The 18,672-nt window shown below is 56.9% G+C and overlaps 7 protein-coding genes across 7 annotated transcripts; 3 read left to right on the top strand and 4 right to left on the bottom strand.

The window, feature by feature from the left end:
- Nucleotides 1-1,346: 1,346 nt before the first annotated feature.
- MFIFM68171_04389 (GAR domain-containing protein) lies at nucleotides 1,347-4,343 on the top strand (the record flags this gene model as incomplete). The annotated part of the gene is made up of 1 exon (XM_071059809.1): nucleotides 1,347-4,343. One exon carries the CDS (start codon nucleotides 1,347-1,349, stop codon nucleotides 4,341-4,343), a length of 2,997 nt encoding a protein of 998 aa, XP_070915910.1.
- Nucleotides 4,344-6,206: 1,863 nt separating this feature from the next.
- On the bottom strand, nucleotides 6,207-7,377 carry MFIFM68171_04390 (Fungal lipase-like domain-containing protein; the record flags this gene model as incomplete). Its single annotated transcript, XM_071059810.1, has 4 exons — nucleotides 6,207-6,855; nucleotides 6,920-7,024; nucleotides 7,084-7,243; nucleotides 7,305-7,377. 4 exons carry the CDS (start codon nucleotides 7,375-7,377, stop codon nucleotides 6,207-6,209), a joined length of 987 nt encoding a protein of 328 aa, XP_070915911.1.
- A 2,355-nt stretch (nucleotides 7,378-9,732) lies between these two features.
- Nucleotides 9,733-12,538, top strand: MFIFM68171_04391 (putative beta-glucosidase F; the record flags this gene model as incomplete). The annotated part of the gene is made up of 3 exons (XM_071059811.1): nucleotides 9,733-9,967; nucleotides 10,175-10,513; nucleotides 10,566-12,538. The coding sequence occupies 3 exons, from the start codon at nucleotides 9,733-9,735 to the stop codon at nucleotides 12,536-12,538; spliced, it is 2,547 nt and encodes an 848-aa protein (XP_070915912.1).
- A 791-nt stretch (nucleotides 12,539-13,329) lies between these two features.
- On the bottom strand, nucleotides 13,330-13,878 carry MFIFM68171_04392 (Large ribosomal subunit protein bL34m; the record flags this gene model as incomplete). Its single annotated transcript, XM_071059812.1, has 2 exons — nucleotides 13,330-13,684; nucleotides 13,757-13,878. 2 exons carry the CDS (start codon nucleotides 13,876-13,878, stop codon nucleotides 13,330-13,332), a joined length of 477 nt encoding a protein of 158 aa, XP_070915913.1.
- A 516-nt stretch (nucleotides 13,879-14,394) lies between these two features.
- STE24 (zinc metalloprotease) lies at nucleotides 14,395-15,891 on the bottom strand (the record flags this gene model as incomplete). Its single annotated transcript, XM_071059813.1, has 3 exons — nucleotides 14,395-14,835; nucleotides 14,890-15,819; nucleotides 15,877-15,891. 3 exons carry the CDS (start codon nucleotides 15,889-15,891, stop codon nucleotides 14,395-14,397), a joined length of 1,386 nt encoding a protein of 461 aa, XP_070915914.1.
- A 1,300-nt stretch (nucleotides 15,892-17,191) lies between these two features.
- On the top strand, nucleotides 17,192-17,643 carry RPL38 (60S ribosomal protein eL38; the record flags this gene model as incomplete). The annotated part of the gene is made up of 4 exons (XM_071059814.1): nucleotides 17,192-17,221; nucleotides 17,289-17,322; nucleotides 17,397-17,525; nucleotides 17,588-17,643. 4 exons carry the CDS (start codon nucleotides 17,192-17,194, stop codon nucleotides 17,641-17,643), a joined length of 249 nt encoding a protein of 82 aa, XP_070915915.1.
- Nucleotides 17,644-17,924: 281 nt separating this feature from the next.
- On the bottom strand, nucleotides 17,925-18,590 carry MFIFM68171_04395 (ABM domain-containing protein; the record flags this gene model as incomplete). The annotated part of the gene is made up of 1 exon (XM_071059815.1): nucleotides 17,925-18,590. The coding sequence occupies one exon, from the start codon at nucleotides 18,588-18,590 to the stop codon at nucleotides 17,925-17,927; it is 666 nt and encodes a 221-aa protein (XP_070915916.1).
- Between the last annotated feature and the right edge of the window lie 82 nt (nucleotides 18,591-18,672).

An 18,672-nucleotide genomic window follows, 5' to 3' on the forward strand; every position in this document is an offset into this window, starting at 1 on the left:
GAGACAGGAGAAGGGCTCTGATTATCGGTTGCCCCGCCAGCGGTGGTTTTCGACGACACAGGTCGACAAGTCGACACTGAGAAAAGGCCGAAGTGGACTCGTGATCGCTCGTGGACAGTGCGTGCCCGTGGAGTTCTCACGTCATTTGCTTTTGTGGTGGAGCATCTCAATCAATAGGGTCCGTGTCATCCCGGCCGATCTTATTCGTAAGCGGCATGACGCGCTCTAGCGCGTCCAATACACGCTATCGCCCAGCCACACAATTACCGCAGTGTGCTGTTAGGGCCACATGTCATCCTGCCCAGGTGCGAGATCAGATTGGGCCCGCCAAGAGGCCAGTCTGGGTCTAGCACGGCGCTTCGGCCTCTACCCGAAATCAAATCTCCAGAGAACAGCGATCCGGAGCTCCCAAATCCCCATCTGGCGACCGCGTCCCAATTTAACGAGGCCGGGTACCTCGTTCGGGTCCTGGATTCGAGAAATAACCTGCGTCGCCCGATTTCTTTTTTAATTTTTTTTCTCTTTTATTTTTCCTTCTCGCTTTTGCCCTGTTAGTAGCGGCATTGACTCTCGTTTCCGAATAATACACGCTCTCTCAGCCCCATAATTTGCCGCTGGACCACACGGTTTCATATTCCCCGTTCGCTCCCTCAGGCTGCATTAACTTGGTGCACTTACACGTGTGTCTTGTCCACGTCGTACATACAACCAACCCCCAGCTTTCGCCTCACGCGCGTCCTCTCTCTCTCTTTGACAGCTGCCCAACGCCTCGGCACGCCGCGGTACGCCTCACCTTCCTGCCTCTCCGTTCAACCACCGCCCTGCGGCTACCCGTGGGGATCCGCAAACGCCGACGCAATCCTTGTCTGTTCTTAGACAAGGGCCGTTTGCCAGCTTGTGTGTCGTTCTCGTAGCGAATCAATCCGCTACTGTGGGCCTTTGAGTAAGCGGGGAGAAGCAGCGAAACGACTCTTGACAAGAGGCCGCCTCGCAGCGAATCACAGCGGACAGCTCCCAGCCTCAGCCAACACCGTCGTCGTTCCTTTTCTACTCTCTCCCATGGTGTTGAGCATACACCACTACTTTGCAGCAATATCACATTGTTCCTGAAAACAGGATGTCCAAAGAACAGAGTAAAACTATTGTCCGGCAGAGTAAGCCTGTTCCGCCTAGGAAGCGCACTTCTCCTACCACAAGCGCCCTGTTATGAACTAACATTATTGCAGCATTCTCATAAAAAAAAAAAAAAAAAACCAAAAAAAACGAGCCCTTCCCGCCATGATTATATTGCGCAACACCTGTCGCTTCGACGACCATTGACCACCTCAGTTACTCGCATACCAACCATGAACGGACCGCCACCATTAACCCCGGCGCACTATGCGTCCCGGGGCCGCCAGCCGCGGTCGACATCCGATGCGTCCCCGACTCGCCAGCGAAACACCGATGACCTCCTATCAAACCTCACACCAAGGACCGTGGTCGACGCCTTCCGGAACCCTTCGGGGGCCATGAAGGCCTGTATAGATAGCGCCACGCCCGCCGAGCAAGCATTCGCCCTGAGGGTCGCGGTTGCTTCGAATAACATCCATGAATGGCTGGAGGAGCTCTCTGCATGGCCTTGGCCGGCGAATGGAGGCTCTGCCGGCTTTGAGATGGCCACAGCAAGGCGGAGCAGGACTCCGCGCTCCGACAGCGAGCTCTCAGACGACGAGCCCTCCGAAGCCGAATCGTACATGGGCGCCATCGCGAGATACGACCGGCGGATAGAGGAGATCGGCCAGGGTCTGGACGAGCTCGATATCGAAGAAATCAAGACGCAGGTCCTGCGCAACCACATCATGCCCTTGTCTCGACCCGGGACCCCCGCCATGGACTCGGCGCATGCCAGGGCTTCCGCCATCGCCGCCACTGCGAGGATGGACGACTTGACCGCCTTGATCACAACAACTACTCTGCAGGCATTGCCGAATCTTTCCAAGCTTTCTAAGCTGATGAATTCTTGGAACTTCCGTATCCAGGTGCTGCGGATGGTTCCTGCGTTCCTGGACCACGTCGCCGATGCCGAAGTGGCTCTTCAGTCTGGGCAGAATGTGATCGGCCTCGGCGCCAAGGTTGGCCAGCACCAGCCGTCCAATGCAACCCTCTCGACACTGTCGCGCGCAGAGTTCGAGGTGATGAAGCCAATTCTCGAGCGCAAAGTGGCAAAAGCCGGCCAACATCTAGACGCTATGCTAGACATCCTCGAAGGACAACCGGATACACTTCCCGAAAAGTGGATCGACCGGGTGGATGCGCTAGAGCAAGCATATGGCGAGTGGTCCGTGGCCTGTGAACGCAAAATTCGGGAAACGGACCTGGCCAGGATGATCCGGGAAATTGGGGCCAGTGCAGCAGACCCTGGACAACCAGCACACGACGGAACAAATGGCAATGCGGTTGCTTCCAAGCAACCAATCGCCAACGGACCATCTACATCTGAGTCTGGAGAACCGGGACTTGACTCACCAACCCTCAATGGCAGCAGCGTCTCGCAAGACTCGAAGGCGCAAACACCAGTCAGCAAGCCTGTCATCAAGCTCCACCTCCCTCCGGCGGAGGCCACGGAGTATGGCGATCACGGCACCGTGCTGGACCTAACTTCTCCGACCGTAGAGAGACAGGCGCGTCGGCTGCATGGTGATTATGCTGGAAGCGGCAAAGATGAGCTTTCTCAAGGTATGCTTGATGGCTCACATCACAACCAGGTCGTGTCGCTGGAGGGGCACGCGGAAGCTGTCCACGACCAGCGGGACGAACGCCTTGCCGGTGCACGTCTGTATCAGCCAGATTCGGATTCCGACCTGTCCGACAACAGCTATGTTTACCAAGCCGGGCTCCCACCGCTACCCCGTGGTAGGCGGGATAGCGGCATTTCGGAGTCATCAACAATTGTTCACGAGCCGCAGGATTCGTTTACAGACTCGTTCTGCAGCGATCAGTTCGACCAGGGGACCCCGGAGCGCCTTCGGCAGAGGTATATGGATCCCGACGCCACCATGAACGACGATCTGGTCACTTCAGACTCTCCTACACCGTTCCGGTCAAGCACTAGATCAATGTCCGTGAGCTTCAGCGACAAACCCATTATCACGGAGCTGCCCAGCTTCGAGAACCCCCCAAGCACGCCGACAAAGTCGCCATCCATTCCGGAGGACGATATCTTGGCCGAGGAACAGGACAGCCCTATCCAAATAAGCACGCCGCATAGGGACGATCAGCTTCGGCAGCAGATCAGCGAGATACTCGAGTCAGTACCGGCCAAGATCCGGCTGAAGTCGGAACCGCCCGCTTTCAACCTCAACCCGCCAGACTTTAAGATGCCCTTGGCGCGCAAGAGTTCCAGGCCCTCAGACGCCATCCAGCGCACCCAGTCTAACATGTCCATGCGGTCTGCTTACTCGTCCCGGTCGGGCACACCCTCGTTCATCCTCGCCCCGGCCTACGCCCGCAATTCCCGGCCGCGCCAACAGCGCGGCAACCAGGAAATCAAAGTGTATCACCTCTCACGTTCCAACGGTGAGGCGCCAATCAAGCTCTTCATCCGCTGTGTGGGCGAGCACGGCGAGCGGGTCATGGTCCGCGTCGGTGGCGGCTGGGCTGATCTGGGGGAGTACCTCAAAGAGTATGCTAGCCACCACGGCCGACGGTCCGGTGCCGCCGGCGGTGTCGACGGCGGCAGAGTTGAGGTCAAGGACCTTCCCCGCACAGGCATGGGAATGGGGACTCCGCCGAGCAGGCCCACCTCGGCGATGGATTCGAGCTCCCCCGTCGGGGGCAGCGGGGGTGGTAGTATCAGCCCGCTGAAGCTGCGCAAAACCAGGCGCCCCACTACCGCGTCGGATAACGACGATGCTGCCGCTATGCGGCGGCCGAAGACACCATCGGCCACTATCGTTCCCAAGCCCAGCCTGAGGCAGCTGAATAATAATAACAATAGCACCACCACACCCTCCCCACCGGGGGGGTCGTCGTCGATCCGGTCCCGGGCGAGCTCGAGGATCAGCTGGGACGAGGAGGACAGCTTCTCGCTGGGCATGGCCGGTCCGAGGGCCAAGCAGATCGAGATGAGCGAGGAGAGCAGGGCGTGGGTGGAGAGCGTCAAGGAGAAGGTCCGGCTCGCGAGCGGCGAGTATCTCCTGGGCAGGACCCCGTCGGGCCCCGTGTCATCGTCATCTGCGCAGCAGGCTCAGAGGGCAATCTCTCAGGAGGAGTTGGTGTTGGAGGGTGGGGGGACCGCGCCGAGGTTCGGCGAGATTGGTAAGGTCGGCGGGACCAAGAGGGTTTTCAGGCGGGGGCCGTAAACAAAATACCCCCCCCCTTTTCTTCTCCGGTTCCCCGGTTTTACGGTGATATAAAGAAGAGGAGGAAGAGAGAAATCGATGGGTTATTTTGTTGATAAGCTAGAGGCGGGTTTGTGATGGTTTTGGTGCCAGTACTTGTTTTGCTTTATTTTTCTGGTGGTGTCGGGAACTGGGTGGAGGGATTTTTTACTAGTGCTATTACTATCGTGTCTTGGGCTGGTGGCATGTATAATCACTACCGGCGCTTTCGGGTCGGGGTTGGGTCCAGGTCACAGGGTCACAGGGTCACAGGTCGGGTCGGGGGAAAACGGGACCGGAACCGGCGTGGCGTGGCGTGGCATGGGCTGCTTGGGAAGGATGCATTGATAGGGTGGGAAGGAGGTGGAGGATTGCCTTGAGGGATGATACCCCTTTGTAACCTGGGGGACTTGGCGGGTGGGAAAGGGAGAGGTAGCGGCTGGTTTGTCTGTCGTGCTTGTGTGGGAACTTTGCGGTTTTTTTTTGTCATCTTGGCTCCGGGAGGGTTTGGCACTTCCAAGATCCATGTTATTCTGCATTGCCCTGGCTAGGTCATAGAGGGATACTCATTATCAATACCCCGTTTTATTACTGATATTATCGGTGGTGGTGGTCCTGGTGGTTTCGCATCTGGACGGGACGGCGAACGGACGGGGGTTAAAGAAATAACCTTGTTTTAGAGAATCGAGGCACAGGCCATTTTTGTTATCATGCTTCGATCTGTAAAAGGAGGTGAGCGAATTGTGTTGGAAGGTGGTTAGGAATGAGAACATGATGTCCATGTCCTTAGTTGACAGGATCTTCCTTGCGGGGATATTTGGTAGCGTCTTTTTCCCGCATTGACGTGTCTCTGCTGCTCCTAGGTATACAATGCCGGGTGCCAGTATATCATAGTACTGGTACTAGTGTTAGGTTCGAGGTGCAGTGCGACAGACTAGAAAGGGTGTAATGGCGCGGGGGGGTAATCCGTCAGGCTAGTGCAACCGGCGTACAATGTGTGACGTTTGCTCTTTCGGCCACACTCTTTTCAAAGATTCATCGCCGCCTGAGTCCAAGGGCAGATCATAAAACTTCACTAGCAACTCATTCTACTGACAACGAAAGATCAGCCGTGAAGCATCCCGTAGCCTAGTAGTTAATATTTTCAAGCATCGGATGGTGAGAAGGACGGATCACAACTCCGAAATCACGATTAGAAACTCTAAATTGGAGTAGAATGCTGTACTGGGTATTAAAAATTTCCATGTGCGAGGTCGACAAGAAGCTAGAGGTAAGTCATACATACCCCGTACCATTACCAATGCCGATAGTTTCTCCAACGGCTTAGGTCTTGAGCATGTACGGAGTATGGCCCTACTCTTTCCATTACCAGACAACTGAACTGTACTACTAACGGGGACCGTCCAGTAACGCCGCGCAATCCGAACAAGGGCATTGTCGGCACCTACGTTTTGCCATAGTAGTCTTGGTGCTAGCACAAACAGGAACAAAATGCACGGGGCAGAGTTATTCGGTTCAAATGCGCAGTTGCATTGTTGGCTTAGGGCTCCCAGCAATGGTAAAAGTACCGGCCGACCCTCTCTGTTTTCTCAATCACTACCTACCTATCCATGATCCAACCTCACCTAATGCTCCTTAAAAATACCCCCCCCCCACCAAACACCAAAAAAATGCATGCTTTTAACTCTGTTGGTTTTCCGTCGTGCTCTCGCAACCAAGCTATTACAGCTGGAGTATTCCATGAAACGACAGGACACCGGAACAGCGACTGCACACGGAAAAATGCGCCAATCATAAATGGCCAAAATATTCTCATTGACGTGTCGTGGGTCAAATTATCCAAACTCACTTATTCAACTGCTTTGCAAGCTCCTTATCCAGCTTGACCCACTCATTCAGCTGCGCCTCAAGCTCGGCATCGCTCATGTCGTTCGCGTTGGCCCGTGTCCGGAAGGGCACGCCGTCGGGCGAGCAGGCGCTGATGGGGCCAAAGTACCAGCTGTGGTCGTCGACGTCGAAGCCCGTGGTGCCGCCGTTGCAATCGGTGTTGGCGAAGCCGGGGCAGACCTCGACCTCGTCGACGGTGACGATGTCGTCGGCGCCCGGGTCGACCCAGTACTCGGGGCTCACGTGGCGGTAGTTGGCGACGATGGGCGGCAGACGCGGGACCGGGTCGTCCTGGTGCGTGATGCGGTACTCGCTGCCGGCCTGGTTCGTGACGAACTCGACAAAGTCCTCGTTGCCCACGCGCGGCGACCCGTACGTGTACAAGTCGGCGGCGAACCCGGCCTCGCGGAGGAAGGCGGCGGCGAGCGTGCCCACCGCCCCGCCCAGCGAGTAGCCCGTCACGCGGATGTTGTAGGTCGGGTTGGCCGTCCTGGCCGCGGTCACGGCCGCGAGGGTCTCGTCGGCCACCTCGAGCCAGGACGCCATGAAGCCCGTGTGGACAAGGCAGCCGGATACCAGGTCACATGGTGATTGGACGAAGATCAGGCTTGAGTGGGGGGGTTGCAATGTTAACCAGAGGTAGACCCGCGATAACCAAGGTTGAAGCTTACTTTCCAATCCAGTTCCGGATAGACGTGGAGCCCCTGAAGGAGACGACGATCAGGTTGTCGACTGGGTCGACGGCAACAAAGCCCCTGGTGTCTAGCACCGCCCCACTGTTTGCGCCTGTCAGAAGAAGCTGCCGACGGGCGTGTCCAAGAGAGCAGCAACTTACGCGAACGAGGCAACGACGGTGGCCCCGTGGGACTCGGGGGTCGGGCACGTATTTTCGGCGCAAGTAACGGGCGCGCCGGGTGGCTTCTCACTGTTACAGCTAGCCGCCGCGGCCCACTGGGCGTACAGGTCGAATTGGTCTAGCAGTGCAGGTGTGACACCTTCGATCCTATTAGACACAACGTTGTCTAGGGGCTGAGATTATAGACTTTCCAGACTTACCCTGTCTCTTTGCGATTGGGGTTGCTACGGCGAGCGCCGCCAACGAGAGGCAGGCGAGGAGAAGGCCCTTCATGGTTGCTGGCTAGGGGCTCCAAGGGGCTGATCAAAAAGTCTAACCGAAGTGGAAGGTTCCCGAGCAGAGCAGCTAGACGCCTGGATATGGCCTTGGACAGCTGAGCAAACGAAGCCAGGGAGAGCCGAGGCAGGCAATCGCAGGTTGCATTGCGATGTCTCGGCTGTTTTATAATGGACTCTCTCTGCTCCAAGCCTTCGCGAGTAACCCCTCCTCGCCCGGAACGATGAGACGTTCGGGTGCGGCTGTCCTCCCCGCACCTTTCTTGACCGCTGGAATGGTGTGGTGCATCGGTAGGCGACCCGCTCCCATGGCAGCCATGATCAGGAGCGGCTAAGACGCCTCAACAGACGGCCCGTCGCCGCGCCCCAGATCCGAGTAAGACGCAGCAGACTCGGGAGAAAGAGGCGAGGCAAGGCCGGGCGGGCTGATGGTGTGGGGGTTTCCGCCAGGCGCAGTGATTCCCGTGGGCCAGCCCGCCGCACTTGCGCTGTGAGGCTTGACGCTTGGCATCCATGACGGGCGTTGTGGTGTGAATGATTGTATGCGTCTGCCGGGTTGACATCCTTCCAGACAGCCGCAGCCGCGGACATGTTTCCCGGATCTACACGTACCATAGTACGGGGGAAATGTGAGTGTAGATCCCCGCCAATATTGAATATTAGATGCAGTATCAAAACTCCTGTCCCCTCCCTCTCGAACGACAAGAGACCAAGCAATGCGAGGAGACTACCGCAAGTAGAAATCGGGGTTAAGCCACGCCTTGCCTGCCTTGCTTGCCTGCTTGCTTGCTTGCCTGCTTTGCCTGCTTGCTCCCCCGACGCGTGATGCATCATGTGGGATGCATCATGTAGTGTACGTCGTGTGGCAGCGGCACGTACAACGCCTTACGTCAAATGCAGGTCACCGTCTTGTGTAGGAATAGCGGGGAGTCGGTGCTTACACGGCACCAAATCCTGCATTTGGCTCCCGCGGTGCGTTACATGGCCCCGTGCCGGGCCCCATCTGCCGTGCCCTCTAAGAAAAGGAAATGCGACGTGTGGAAGAGACGACCCGGGATTGCCTCGTCGAAATCTGGTGTTGCCGCGTTCCTGCGCCAGCGCGATCGCGTATTTGTGCATGCGATTGGTGCGACAATTTACCACCTTTTCAGCTTCGCTGAGCCGAGTTCATTGGAGGCTTACAATTCGGAGAAAAAGGGTTATTAAAACGGTTGGGCTTGCATACCATCAATGCGCCTAGCGGGCCTTGCTGGCCTGTCTCTTCCAAGCGACGTCTTCTCCACAGAGCATTTCCTTCTGTTGGGAATATCCCATTGCGTGGCGCACGACGATGTTTCGGCGACCTGGCGCTTCAAGGCTGATCACGGGCCACGCGACGATGGGAACATCTTCACTTGATGGCGGAGGTGTGGTCCCGATCGGGGTTGGCAAGGGGGGCCCCCTTGCCACCTTGAGAATGGTTCTCTCAACCAAACCTGCTTTGCGGCACATGAATACCACCGCCTGATCGTCGGGGCCGCCCACGATGCCACTCTGTCTCTCCAACCGGGCCGTTTTGTCAACGCCGTTCCTCCCCAGGTAGCCCTTAGCAGCACGCCAGTCAGCGGGACAACAAGGGTTCCCCGCTTTCGCTCCTCGTTGCTGGGCTCTGGTACTACCGAGGCCGACAACTCGGTCGGCCGGGGCTGTGCTGGGCCAGGTTCCCTCGAGTTTGGCAACACGAACGAGGCAAAATTCAGGGCGTCGGCAAAGCAATCGAGGTTGGAAAAGCGCAATCGAGAAGAAAGAGAATCCCGTCTCTTGTCTGGCCATAGGAATCCGGGGATAGCCGGCCTATTGCGGACATGATCTTCAGGCAAAAGAGCGGGCCGGCCCTGTTTTGCAGGGAGCGGTCGGCTGGTTCGCCCCGGCGGCAGCGAATGAGGGTTGCCGGGACGCGTGCTGCTTGGCCGAGATGCTGGGTTGCAACCGGGTCTCGAAATGGACTTCACCCGCGGTCGCGTCCATCCTCATTTCTCCGTCTCGCTTGACTCTTGGTTTTGGATGTGGCCGAATTCCGGGAATGCTTCTGTTGATCGGCCGTGGACGAACTGTCATGTGCTTCCCACCTCATTCTCGGTTCTCTAGGATGGAGGTAGCATCGTGACCCCCACATGCCGATACGGGATATCCGCGACACAGGTATTCGAGGATTTTATTAAGAAACAGGGCTGGGACTGGACGTAGTCTATCTTCGGCCCCGCGATCGTCTGTACTATCCGTCTCGACGTGGTACGTCTCTACATCGGGGGCCTGCAGCAAGGTGACGCATCATCTCTTCTTCGGTTCGCAAGGGCTTCGCGCCGCGGTCGATATGGTCTACCGCGCGAGTGCCTTGTGGCTGTCGCTCGCCGCCGTCTCACTCGCCCGCAGCCTGGGCTCAAGAGACCCGGTACCGGAGGGATACCATGCCGCCCCTTACTATCCAGCGCCCTATGGCGGCTGGCTGGATTCGTGGAAGGAAGCCTACGCAAAGGCCGAGGCCCTGGTGTCGCAGATGACCTTGGCTGAGAAGACAAACATCACGTCCGGCACGGGCATTTTTATGGGTAAATGTTCTCCACAAAGACTGTCTCCTCGCTCTAGTCCGCTGACATGGGAACAGGGTTAGTACATTTGGAAGCGCTTTTGCATGTCTCCCTGAGCCATAGTTAACTGATAAAACAGACCTTGTGTGGGAAATTCTGGAAGTGCGGAGCGCCTTGGCTTTCCTCAGCTCTGTCTCCAGGACTCGGCTCTCGGGGTGTCGTCGGCAGACAACGTCACCGCATTCCCGGCCGGCATCACGACGGGAGCAACATGGGACAAAGCCTTGATGTATGCCCGCGGAGTCGCCATGGGCGAAGAATTCCGCGGCAAGGGAGTCCATATATGGCTTGGCCCTTCTGTAGGCCCCCTGGGAAAGAAGCCCCTGGGTGGACGTAATTGGGAGGGCTTTGGCTCGGACCCGGTACTCCAGGCTAAGGCGGCCGCTCTGATGATCCAGGGCGTCCAGGAGCAGGGTGTCATCGCAACGGTCAAGCATCTCATTGGGAATGAGCAAGAGATGTTCCGCATGTACAACCCGTTTCAACCGGGGTATAGCGCAAACATCGGTGAGATATTCTAGGACCGCCGGCGCGGATTGTGGACGCTGACATGGTCCAGATGATCGGACGCTACACGAGATCTACCTGTGGCCGTTCGCCGAAGCTGTCCATGCAGGCGTTGGCGCCGTGATGACCGCCTACAATGCTGTAAACGGTTCTGCGTGCTCCCAGCACAGTTACCTAATCAACGGCCTTCTCAAGGACGAGCTCGGCTTCCAGGGCCTGGTCATGTCGGACTGGTTGAGCCACATCTCGGGCGTCGACTCGGCCCTGGCAGGTCTCGACATGAATATGCCGGGCGACACCAATATCCCGCTGTTCGGCTTCAGCTTGTGGCAGTATGAGCTCACCAGGTCCGTCCTGAACGGCTCGGTACCCGTAGACAGGCTCAACGACATGGCCACCAGAGTCGTGGCGGCGTGGTACAAGATGAGACAGGACAAGGACCATCCGCGCGTCAACTTCCACTCGTATACGCGCGATCAGAACGGACTCGTGTACCCGGGCGCCCTCCTTTCTCCGATCCGACATGTCAACTGGTTCGTCAATGTCCAGGCTGAGCATTACCTGGTCGCACGCCAGGTGGCCCAGGACGCGATCACTCTGCTGAAGAATGATGGAAGCTTCCTCCCGCTCTCCAACTCTAGCAAGATCAGCGTCTTTGGCACAGATGCACAAGTCAACCCTGCAGGGCCGAATGCTTGCGGGAACCGGGCATGCAACAGGGGCACGCTTGGCATGGGCTGGGGCTCCGGCGTTGCCGATTACCCCTACTTTGACGACCCGATCTCTGCAATCAGAAGACGAGTCCCAGACGTCGAGTTTCACAATACGGATCGCTTCCCCAATGTCCCCGCACCAGACCCCGAGGACGTCGCCATTGTGTTCATTAGTTCTGACGCAGGCGAGAATAGCTTCACCGTCGAGGACAACCACGGAGACCGCGACGCAGACAGGCTAGCAGCCTGGCACGGCGGTGACAAATTGGTCCAGGACGCTGCTGAGAAGTTCAGCAACGTCGTCGTGGTCGTCCATACAGTCGGCCCTCTCATCCTCGAATCATGGATCGACCACCCGTCGGTCAAGGCCGTCCTCTTCGCTCACCTGCCCGGCCAAGAAGCCGGCGAATCCCTCACCAACGTCCTCTTCGGCGACGTCTCTCCCTCCGGCCACCTCCCCTACTCCATCACCAAATCCGAGTCCGATCTTCCCGAGAGCCTCTCGGAGCTAAAGACCTTCACCTTCGGCCAAGTCCAAGACACCTACAACGAAGGCCTCTACATCGACTACCGCTCGCTCAACAAGGAGGGCATCAAACCCCGCTTCGCCTTCGGCCACGGCCTGAGCTACACAACCTTCTCCTTCTCCAACGCCACCGTCCGCCCCGTCACCACCCCGCTCTCCCTGCTTCCCCCGCCGCGTGCCGCCAAGGGCACCACCCCCTCCTACCCCACCGCGCTCCCCCCGGCCGAGGAGGCCTACTGGCCCGACGGCTTCGACCGCATCTGGCGCTACCTCTACTCCTGGCTGCCACGGGTCGAGGCCGACGCCGCGCGCCGGGTCGGCGCCGAGGGTAAGGAGAAGTACAGCTACCCGGAGGGGTACTCGACCGTCCAGCGGGAAGGCCCTGCCGCGGGGGGCGGCGAGGGCGGCAACCCGGCGCTGTGGGACGTCGCGTGGGAGGTCAGCCTCACGGTGCGCAACGTCGGCGAGACGCACGCCGGCAAGGCCTCGGTGCAGGCCTATCTGCAGTACCCCCCGGGCATCCCGTACGACACGCCCGTCATACAGCTGCGGGACTTCGAGAAGACGAGGGAGCTGAGGCCTGGGGAGAGCGAGGAGGTCCGGTTGAGGTTGACCAGGAAGGACGTGAGCGTGTGGGACGTCGAGGCGCAGAACTGGGTTTTCCCTGGGGCGCTAGTGGACGGGGAGGGGTATACGGTGTGGATTGGCGAGGGGAGTGATAAGTTGGGCCTGGCGTGCTATACGGATAGGGGTGTTTGCGAGGAGGGCGTGGAGCCGCCCGTGTGAGGGTTGAAAGGAAGGAGAGGCGGGCGTTGGGGCGGAAGAACCTATGGGGTTGTGAACGGAGGGCGGCATTAGTCTTCAAGCTACATATGATCGTTATATTCGGCTGTTTGGGTAGTACAGTATCTAGTAATTGGTAGTTCTTAGTATCTATTACCATATGCTTTCGTACTCTGTTATGAACCTGGTCTTGGTCCTGTTGACTGCGCGGGGCCTGTAATATGCGGGGATGACAAGGTGGTGAAGACTTATCTCACAGATGCCCCAACTCAAGAGGCAGAGACGGACGTACAATGGCAAGAAACAGCCTGGGAATATCAAACGGTCTCGCTAAGAAGCAGAACGCACTGCTGAGCACGAGCAGAGCTCGTCTGTTGTATTGTGAGCTCTGTATCTGCCGATGAGGTACAGAATTGACGGGAGCAGCATATCATGTCTCTTGTCTGATGAGAAGCGGAGGGAGAGCGATACGCCCTTGTGCATCCCATTCACTCAACGAAACCGGTCTCCCCTTCCTTGCCCGGTATCCTATCCATGTCCGGTCCCTCCAACCGCTCACAAGAACCTCTACAATCAAGAAGCACCTTGTCTATTCCATCCACAAATATGATACAGTTCTTTGCGACAAGTACCGTCTGTATTATACACCCTCCCTACCGCTCCATCTCGTCGACCGCCCCTAACTTCCTGTCCAACCTCATCCCCATCCATCCACCCATCCATCTATGCTCCACCCCTCTCCTCCCCGGGATTTGGGGAGGGAGGGCATCCCCCATGAAAACCCCCCCGACAGCCTACGCACTCAACCTCTTCCTCCCCTTCGCCCTCCGCCGCGCAAGCGTGTTCCGCCCGTGGTGCTTCCTGATGCGGCTGAGGAAGCCGTGCCTTCGCTTCTGCACGAGCCGCGTGGCGCCCGCCATGGTCGGGCGCGGGCCGCACCGCATCTGGGCGCCGACCCCGGCCAGCGCCGGGTGCGCCGTGATGGAGTGCTTGGCGACCACGTCCAGTCCCTCGCTGGCGGCGGTGGCCGTCGGCTGCGGGGCGGCGCGCTGCTGGAGGGGGATGGTCTGGTTGGGCGCGCGGAAGACGGTGGTGTTGGCGCGCGAGATCGGGAAGGTTGGGCGGAGGATTGGGAGGTTCGTGAAGGTCCTGTTTTGTTATTGTTTTAGTGGCCAGATTCTGACAAGAAAATGGGAAGGCCGGGCGGAAATCCGGACATACCGTGCTGTCGTCGTCGTCGTCGTCGTCGGGACACTGCGAGGGAGAAGCTGTTGCTGGGCGGTGGCGGTCGGCCGCCGCAACGCCGCTCGCAAGAGTGGGGATTGTAAGCTAAGTCGGGGCATCTTCCGTGTAGACTTGGCTTTGGACTTTGCGCAGCTTATGGATTGGTCCAATTCCTTGTTGTCGCCGTCGCCGTACGCTTCCGGGCAAAGTTTTGGCGAGGGTAGGACTTTGGCGGTTGCAGAGCGCACTCTAGACCGCCAGCTGTGAACAGGTTTGGCAGCTGTCAAATGCGAGTGGCTTCACCAGGCGTAGCCCAACTGGAGAAGAATCAGATATACCGAGAAAAGAAAAGATATTGCCAAGTAACGAGTAGGTAAGGTAATTGCCAGTTCGATTTCGACCTGCGCATCACGTTGTGATGGCGCCGTCGTTAAGACCTCTGAAGGGTTAGGGTTGTACTGGGAACTTCTGACCCAAGACAACCTCACAACAACCATTATGACAGATATGATATACGTAACTCGAGTGACTTTTAAATGGACAAATTCATTCCCAAAACAGACTTGGTCGTAAGCCCCCTATAGCCGCTGTCTCCTGGTAATCCGAGGAAACTGATATCATACACTTCCCCAGCTCTATAGCTCATCCCTGCCAGTGGCAGTCGCAACATCCTCCGCCTTGGCCTCGTCTTTCTCACCTTTCGTCTCCACCTTTTCAGTGGGCTGCCAGTTCAGGGCCTTCAGCCGCTCCGACAGAATCGGGTGCGTGAAGTGATAACTAGCAAACATCCAGTCGGCATCCATGGTGCTCAGGTTCTGAACCTGCAGCTTGATGAGGGACCTGCACAGCCCGGCGTTGTATCCGAGCTTGTCGGCAAAGGCGTCGGCCTGGAACTCGAATCTGCGGCTCAAGATGTTCATCAGGAGCTTGATGACGTTATCCATGGGGCCCAGAATGTCCGAGAAGAGCAGGAACCCGATAATGATGGGGTGCTGGTTTGTGAAGCCAAAGTCGGCATAGAGAGACTTGTTGTTGACAAAGACCGAGAACAGAGCAAAGATGTAGAAGAGATGTGCCTAGTAGAGCATTAGCATATCACATAAAACACAGACAACGTCTCTGCTACCGACCTGGGAGATGCCGAAAAGCTTGGTGGTGTGACCCAAGCTCCAGTGGCCGAGTTCGTGAGCGAGCACCGAGACAACCTCCTCATTCTCGCTCTTCTCGATCAGCGTGTCGTAGATGACGATGTGCTTCTTCCAAGGCAGACCGAAGAAATAGGCATTGCTGTGGGCGCTGCGCTTGCTGCCGTCAATGACGTGCAGCTCATGAAGCGGGAACTTGAGCTTCTTGGCAAGGTCTTCGACGTCGGTCTTCAGCTTGCCTTCCTCCAGGGGCGTGAGCTTATTGAACAGCGGCAGAATGGCGATGGGATAGATGGTGATCATGAAAACCTGAAGGGCCGCGCCAAACACCCAAAGGTAGTAGAAGAACTGGTTGCCAGTCTTCTTGATGATGGACAAGAAACCGGCGAGAATAGGGGGAACCAGGACAACAGCCAGAATGTTAGACTTGATCATATCCGTCACAAACAGCTTGGGAGTCTGTTTATTGAAGCCAAACTTCTCCTCGAGAACGAATGTCTGATAGATGTTGGACGGCAGCGAGAGGATCTGGTGGATCACAATAAACGAGAGGATGAAGACGATCGAGTGCGAGATCTCGCCGGTGAAGCGGGCCGGTGCGAAACGGAGAAGGAGATCGCCTGTCCATGACCAGAGTTTTGGAAGCACATCGAAGTGGTAGAATGCAAAGTTCTGAATCTGACCGTAGAGACCGTTGAAAACCGCAAACTTGGCCTTGGCCCGTCCGTAAGCCTGGCTCTTGTCGAAGACCTCCTGCGACACTTCGTGCTCCAGCACCTTGGGCGGCTTTGTCTTTCGCAAAACTCGATATTGGCGAAGGCCCAGGAAGCCCTCAAAGAGGTATTGGCCGATGGAGAAGCCGATGATCAGCTTCTTCCACGGAAACAGCGGGCGGTCGAGAAACCGCGCGAGGCGCTGTGCAATGGCCGCGTCAGCCGCACGGTTGGAGGCGAAACCGATAATACCACGTACCTGAAGAAAGTCCATCGTGGCACAAGAGGCCGCGACTGGTCCAGCTGTTGCGGCGTCCAATTCAACGATGGGTTAAAGAACGAGGGGTTGCAGGGAGAAGTTGTTACTGTTGCGATGTAAGAACAGGCTGTCCTTGCCTTGGGGTGGTTTGATGACACCTGCGGGCAACCGAGCAGCTCGTTCTTGGCAGTTCTGAGCGTTTTGGTTGGGTGAAATTCCCCGATTGGCTATGTTCTTGAAACAGATACCCCACAACAGCAATGGATATTCTTGGAAGCAACCGTCTCTTCTCTCGGAATGCGAATTGGCGTGGAAAAGCACTTGCAGCAAGTGATCGATGTCCAAACGGCACTAGTCCGGTTATATCAAGCTGTGCATGCAATAGAATGTCTGCTCCTTGTCTTGCTCCTAAAATCACTTCACTAGATGCATCGGTCATATCGATCCCGGCCTGCCAGTTACCAAACACCGAAACTTCAACTTCCTTCCTGGGTTCGCACAACATCTTACTGCCTAGCAATCCGCATATTTGCCCGTATCCGCTCAAGCAACTGCTCCCTGCTATCCGAGTCGCCGGGGAAAAGGTTTCGCTGCCCTTTATGTCAGCAATTGAGCCGATGGCTTCTGTTTCAAGCTCAACCTACAGATGAAAGCCATCTGCGCATCTCCTCCCTGGTCCAAGTCTCGGGATCTCCTTTTGGATCTGGTTCCGCGGGGAACAGGTCCCCTCCCCAGATAGCCCACACTGCCACGCCTGTTACAAGGCCCGTGAACGCTTACGCAAGTCAATACGGGTTCTGCAGAGATGTGTTGGGTATCCCACCAAGAAAGGCGTTCTGCGTACTAGAGTTAGAGAGAGAAAATTCCAATGTGGGCTGGGGTTAACTCACTCTCGACCTCATGGCCGTGTCGAGAGGGGTCGGCATCTTGGGCAGCTGAATAGACTTGTTTTGACGAGTTTGATGTTCCCGAGCTTGGTGCGTAGGAGGTAAATCTCGATCCCTCCGTGTTAACTCGATGCACAGCTATTTCTGTCTCGGGCGAGCCATGTTGACAGCTTGTTCTCGCTGGTCAAAGGCCAGACGGAGGCGCTGACGCCACAGCATACGTCACGCAGCCAGTCAGCCACACCAGCCGAGCTCTGGCCACCATTATGTTCATACCCCTGCGACCCGTTAAACAACACCCGATGTAGAAATCGGGGTGCCACCCTACCGGCGAAACCCACAGAAAATAATTTCGAGAAATCTAACCCCGACCTAGAAACCCAGTCCCCCTTTAGACCCTTACAGGAGCCTCGACACAGCCAGCCAAAATGCCTCAGGAAATCGGAGACATCAAGAAGGTTCGAATTGGCGGGAAGCATTTCCAGCTGAGCTAGGGCGAAGGGCTGACAATTTTTTGGGGTACAGTTCATCGAGATCTGCCGGCGGAAGGACGCCTCTTGTACGTTGCGAACGAATTAAGGTATCGCTTTGCGGATCGGTGTGGTGGTTCTAACGTGGATATCTTTTTTGCAGCCGCCCGGATCAAGAAGAACAAGAAGACGCAGCAGATCAAGTTCAAGGTCCGCTGCCAACGATTCCTGTACACGCTGGTGCTCAAGGACTCGGACAAGGCCGAGAAGCTCAAGCAGAGCTTGCCGCCGAGTAGGTTTTCCGAGCGATCGGACGCCGCGGCGAACATCAGCTGATATTTTCCCTCTGTGCAGACCTTCAGATCAAGGATGTCCCCAAGAAGAACAAGCAGGGCAAGGCCTCATCATGAGTTAATGGGTTCTGAAAGGGGGTGAGGTCGACACTTCGAGGTTCAGGTACTCGGCACGATGGAGGCATATGCATTTGCCGGTTCGGGTTGGACCGAACTCACAAACGGCGTCTCGGGATGGAATTTGGGAACTGGTCCTTTGCTTCCTATGGTTAGCCCACGGGCAGCATAGCTGGCGAACATGTCCCAGAAAATGAATCGCATTCATCGTCCGAGGGTCAGACCTAGCTACGGTTTCCGTTCTCAAGCCCACTGCACCTTCGGAAATGAGGAGATTGTCCCTACAAGAAGCGCTTGTAGTGCTTAATGTCTGCCGTCTCAATGAATTGCTGGATCCCCTGGAACTGGTCAAACCCCGGAGCTCCAGCGAAATCGAGGTGCTTCTCGACGCTCTCCCACCCGCAGACCAGGACAAACTCCTCCTTGGCACCCGCCTCAAGGTCCTCCCGCCAGCCGAATCGCACTAAACCGGGGCTGGCATACTCTTCCAGCACACTCTTGACCTCGTCAAACTTGGCGTCAAACGCTCCCTTGTTCTCAGAAGCAACAAGTATCCGACTGACGCTAATAACAGGGCTCTGGAGTAGCTGGATAGATCCAGACGAAGAAGCTTCCTCGAAGATATCGGCGTCAACATGGAACAGCACTGTGTCTTGGGATACTATGTGAACGCCTAGCGCCGTCATGACACCGATGTTGCCGTCGCTGCGGATCCATTGCCAATGGGCCGCCACCGAGTCCCATCTGGCGGTCGTCATGAGCTGGCTTGGATCTTCGATCTGCTCGAACCAGGCTACTGCCCGATCGGAGGCGGAGGAGGGAAGGGTTGGGAAGTTGGCAGCGTGCCATGAGTCTTGGACATTCGTGGAAGACGTGAGGAGTTCCCGCACCGAGTTGGAGAGTGGGGTTGAGGTCAAATGGATGACGGCGAATTCGGTGACGGCCATCTTCGAGATACAGCGGTGGTGATTGATGTTGGCTTTTCAAGTTTTGCTACATTCCGGTGCTATCAAAACAAGTAGGCAGGCG

This window comes from Madurella fahalii (genome assembly GCF_045866475.1).
Source record: "Madurella fahalii IFM 68171 DNA, scaffold_2, whole genome shotgun sequence".
In the NCBI taxonomy this organism is placed as follows: Eukaryota; Fungi; Ascomycota; class Sordariomycetes; order Sordariales; genus Madurella; species Madurella fahalii.